Source organism: Sinocyclocheilus rhinocerous, unplaced genomic scaffold (assembly GCF_001515625.1).
Source record: "Sinocyclocheilus rhinocerous isolate Xijiao unplaced genomic scaffold, SAMN03320098_v1.1 scaffold494, whole genome shotgun sequence".
Lineage (NCBI taxonomy): Eukaryota > Metazoa > Chordata > Actinopteri > Cypriniformes > Cyprinidae > Sinocyclocheilus > Sinocyclocheilus rhinocerous.
Window position 1 is genome coordinate 263,682 of NW_015628684.1, and position 5,268 is coordinate 268,949.

At 37.6% G+C, this 5,268-nt stretch overlaps 1 protein-coding gene across 1 annotated transcript in view; it reads right to left on the reverse strand.

Moving 5' to 3' along the window:
* Window positions 1-5,268, reverse strand: part of LOC107738064 (PERQ amino acid-rich with GYF domain-containing protein 1-like) — a 30,801-nt gene that overhangs the window by 6,974 nt on the left and 18,559 nt on the right. The window contains exons 7-15 of the mRNA XM_016549743.1: window positions 4,667-4,781; window positions 4,479-4,587; window positions 4,042-4,235; window positions 3,276-3,502; window positions 3,071-3,191; window positions 2,650-2,829; window positions 2,421-2,566; window positions 1,565-1,724; window positions 1,232-1,446 (exon numbers count right to left, since the gene is read on the reverse strand). Coding sequence (XP_016405229.1) covers window positions 1,232-1,446; window positions 1,565-1,724; window positions 2,421-2,566; window positions 2,650-2,829; window positions 3,071-3,191; window positions 3,276-3,502; window positions 4,042-4,235; window positions 4,479-4,587; window positions 4,667-4,781 — 1,467 coding nt within the window. The remainder of the gene's footprint in view (window positions 1-1,231; window positions 1,447-1,564; window positions 1,725-2,420; window positions 2,567-2,649; window positions 2,830-3,070; window positions 3,192-3,275; window positions 3,503-4,041; window positions 4,236-4,478; window positions 4,588-4,666; window positions 4,782-5,268) is intronic.

The window sequence follows — 5,268 nt, forward strand, 5'->3', positions numbered from 1 at the left end:
GCATTATATACATTAGATATCCACTATTCGCCACTTACTCTAAATGTAATAAAATCAGAATAATATTGCGTTTTGGTGTTTACATAGTTATTTTTGGTTACTGATGTTTTAATCATGTTACTTGTTTGGCGTTAATGAAGCGTTAATGTCAAGCCCTGGAGTCTATGTGCCGGGCCTCAGCCCCAGACGGCCCGGCCCAATTTAAACCCTGGTCTTATGTAGCATGATGCTAAAGTGTGCATGAATGGTCACGTAACACGCGCTTTCGGTCCTGTAGTATGAACGGACATCTGCATATGATTGGAACTCGACACAGCTCCCGCGCTACTCTCCTTTGGAGCATAAGCACATTTACAAACAAGATATCCACACGTTTAAGGAAATTATATTTAAGTCATCAAGACGTTTATGCAAACTGTAAAAACACCAATATAATTAAACAAATTAACAAAATCGTTCTTATATTTTTCATATTTAGTGATTAAATACTGGTAATTTTTTTTGATAATCTTCTCTAAGATGGCTTAAAAGAATATTTTTTTTAGCTTAATGGTATTTATTTACTTATGATAAATGCAGTCTATAGCAAAAATTTACACGGCAAAATTTCACATTGTATACAACAATGCAGAATGATTTGTTAGCTGTAAGTCCCCAACTGTAAGTCGCTTTGGATAAAAGCGCCTGCAAAATGACTAAATGTAAATGTAAATGTAAGCTTTTACATTTGTTAATGCTCCAAAGTAGCAATATTATTGTACTGTAAAATAAATTTAAAAAAAATTAATAATAATAAAAATACTTTTATTTTAACAGAGAAACAGTGAAAATACTAATCTTCATGGCTATCCTAATTTCTTTGATTTCAAACATTAAACCATTAGAGCATTTATTTTAGTAAAAGTATAATAAAAGCATTTCAGTAAACAAATGAAGGACCTACAGAAACATTAAAGACTTTTTTGTTTTGCTAATTACAAAATGTTTATAGTTTTCCATTTTGAAAAGAGAGATTTGAATAGTTCTTTAAGACACACTGCACACATTCCACGTTAACACATATGCAAATTTATACAAATACACGCAGAGATAAACAGAGACAACTTTACAAACACGCTTATTCCCTTTTGAATTAATATGAAAACTAATGGATGAGGAAAAACTCCCCAGAATGCAAATAACCCTATGGAAAATAATGCCCAAACATTCACCCTTCCACCCAGAGACTCACGATTGCCCCCCGGGGTGGGTGAGGGCGAAGGTCGGCTTGCTTCCTCACCAGGAGGGGCGGAGGGGAGGGGCCAGGGGCGAAAGGCACACGCCCCCACATCTTAATGACTTCTCCCAGCGGCTGAAATCCCTCATCACAACCACGTTTAACAAGCAGGTTCATGGCGAAATACCCCGCCTGAAACCATTCACACATCTCCACTGTACTGAAAGGGCCTGAGAGAGACGGAACAGACAAAAAAAACAGGCAAAAAAGAGATGGTATTTACGGACTATACTCAAAGCACTGCTCCATATGCATGAGTTGACCTCCTATGAGAGAATGCGTGCGTACCCTGAATCTCTCCTTGTGGGTCTTTGTAAAACCATTTCATAGCAGAGTCATGGGAGAGAGGAAGAGCAGAGGCTGTGTTTCTGCTCTCCTGAAGAGTCTGGGTGAAACACTCTTCCTCTAGAGATGTGTCCTGGAGCGCTGCCACCATCTTCTCTGCCTCCTACACACATAAATCACCATCAAAAACTCTTTTCCACTAAAAGAATGAAAGTGTGCTATAAGCAATGTAATTTATTTAAAGAGGAGACATATTCTACACTTTTAGTAGCATTTATTTTTCATAGAAAGTATACTCGTTAATCCAAGTTTCTAGAACAATAACAATGTATTATAAATGAGCTATTACAATAAAAAAGATTAGAACTCAATTTAGTTTTAATGTAGTCATAATTTACTCTATTTTAATGTTAATCCACATTTCTAGATCAAAAGAATATTATAAATAAATGCATAAATAATTATAAATAATGTTAGTTAATTTAGTCATAATTTAGTCTATTTAGTAACAAAAAATAATTAGAAATAAATTATCATCAAAAATATAAATAGACAATTTCCCCACCCTCTTTCTGACTAAGAATTAAGCAGATGGTTTTTACTATTGTACATTGTACATATAAATAACATTGTTGTGATTGGCTAACTGTTTTGCACATATGAAAGAGTTAACAATGACATCCCTAAGTTGGTGAATACTGAGTGTCTACTAATATAATCAATGCGATCAATATATGCGGACGATATTATTATTATAACATGTTCTAAATGACCCATTTTTGCAGCTGAACCTTTCATCTTTTAAATTCAGTCAAATGTTATTGTATCTGTTACTCTCAGAACTCCTTTTCTGTGGTACCTGTTGCAGGTGCTTCATGCCCTCATCATCCTCAATATCACCCCCCGGTGGTGGGAGGTCAGTAGCAGCAGAGGATGAAGAGAGAGGCGATGAAGGCAGACTGGAGGAGGCACTGGGGCTCAAATCTAACATGGCCTCTGATAACACTACAGAAAAGACAATACACAAGTGAAGCATCATCCATCTATATAGCTATAGAAAAATCAATTTATATAAAAAAAAAATTTACCTTCACTTGGTAGTTTGTTGGGAATGGAGGGGGCAGGCTGAGGCTCCTCCAGGCCAGAGGGGGCAGCAGAGGGCACAGCCTCAGGGACCAGAGCAGGAAGAGACTGAGGGAGAGGAGAAGGAGGGGAAGGAGAAATCGGTTTCACTTCAGTTTCAGACACTGGAGCAGAGTCAGTGACATCTGTAGAAAGAGAAAAGAGAGAGTAATCAGATCAATTGAAGCAAGTTCGATATCTTTGTTTAAAATCATATTTTAATTAAACGCACTTCAAAGATTTTTGTAAATCTCAGACAACTTCACAGCAGTGCTCAAATTGTATTTGCGCACAAAATAATTCTGTATTATCCTCACACAAAGCAATCATATACATTTTTGCAAGAACTGTGCTTTAAGCGTCTACTTTTTCCATTTTTGTTCACACCTTTCTCGCTTTTTTCAGCACCAGCGCCATTCTTCTTCTCTTGATTATCACCGTCCTCTTCCTCATCCTCCAACCCCTGGAACTCAAACTCCTCTTCTGGAATGGGGTCTTTCGGGCCCTTCTAAGACAATAGAAGAGTTGAAAAATGTAAAGAAAAGAAAACCATAGATTATAAATCAATAGAGAATAGATCTCATGGTCTCACCCTAATAGACATAAACGCTCCAGAAGAATCAAAAGTTCCCATTTCTCCATCTTCCTCATCTGTGCACCACTCTGGCAGACCATCTCTCTCCTCCTCTGCTCCTTCGCTGCCTGCTCTCCGTCTGCCTCCCTCATTTCCTCCATCCCGGAAGTCGAAGTCAAACTTCCTGCGGCGAACTTCACCCGGGCCAGAGTGTTCGCGCCAACCGGCGGAGCGAGGACCACCATCTAGGAAAAAGCACCACAAGTTTATACACTAATGTTCAAAAGTCTGAGGGTGGTAAAATACAGTAAAACAGAAATATAAGTTAATATAACTGTTTTTTTTTTAAATTTATATTTTATTTTCAGCAGTCATTACTCCAATCTTCAGCATCACGTGATCCTTTTGGAAATCATGCAAATATGCGGATTTGCTGCTCAAAAAACATCTCATTATCAGCGTTGAAAACAGTTGTTCAAAAGAACAGCATTTAATATAATTAAAAATATTTTCTATCATTATAAATGCATTTTCTGTCACTGTATGAATGTAATGCATCCTTGATGAATTTTTTTTTCTCTTACTGACGCCAAACTCTTGGAACTTTCGAGCGCATGTTTAACAAAAGCTCCATTTACTTATGGTACACCTCAAGTAATCCACTAAAAAGCGTTTAGCCAAAACAGATGGTTGTTTACATCTAATATTAACTAGTGGTGAAATAAAATGAAATAAAATACTTTTTTTCCTTTTATATGCCAAGTGTAAATGTGTACTGTGTTACCATCTCTTCGTGAGCCGGTGAGTCTCCAGCTGCCACCAGCCTCTCCTGTGTCCTCCTCCTCCTGCTCCTCTCTCAGCATGCGCCAGTTGTCGCTATCAGAGCGCATGAACTCCTTTCTGCCACCCGGACCCCCCTCCTCAAAACCAAGACGCACACCTTCCCTCCGCAGAGGTTTCTCAAAACGTCTCTCACTTCTGCAGAATGAAAAGAGACAAAGGCTTATTTAGACAGCTTTTGATTTGCCTCAACAGCCATCCAAATCTAGATTGTATGCTGATAAAAGGATTTTATATTTATTGAGACAAGAGCTAAAGCAACAAACTGAGACCACAATAGGAAAAGTACCACAAAAAATTAAATTAAAAGATTCAAATGACTTACAAAACTATAGAAATAATTTAAAATAAAATAAAATAAAACAAAACGATTAAGAATACCTGTCATCCCAGCTCTGACTGCGATGGATCTCTCGAACGCTACGACCAAAACCGCCCTCTCCTTCCTCACTGCTTCTTTGGTAGAAACCGCCCTCTCCTCTTCCTCGACCTAAACACACAGCGTGACATAAACTTCAGCCAATACATGAATAATTTACACGCATGTACACATAAATAGATCAACTTGCCTCGACCGCCTCTCACAATGCCTCTGCCTCGGTTCACTCCAGCAGGGGCGGCCCCGCCCCCCTTACCCATAAGCCTCAGCACAGCCACACTGTTGACAGACATGGAGAAGTTCCTCTGCAAAGAGAAAAAAAACACATGAGTGAAACCAGGACCACACAAAAAAACGCAAAATCGGTGGAGATAAAAATCATTATACTGCCAAAGGCGTTTTTTTTTTACATAAGAGAGTGTTTACAGTTTCTGAAAAATGTGCTTGCCCCACCTCAGGTTACTTGTGTGTGATGCATGTCTAATCAGCCTAGGGCTGCCACTAATGACTATTTTTATTTCGATTAATCTATCGACTAATTTATCGATTAATCCAAGCGATTAATTTCCCACACAAAAAAATCAACAATTTTACTTAAGAATATTTTATTAAACTATATTTCATTAAACCAAATGAAATCCAAAAGTAAAAAAGTAAAGTGCAACATAGAGTGCAAGAAGCAAGTGTCCATCTCATAGTCCAAATCACTGAAATCAAAGTTCAGTATTATAGTGTAAGAATGACAACATATCTAGTGTTCTAGTGTACTAATAATAAAATTATAATAAAAAA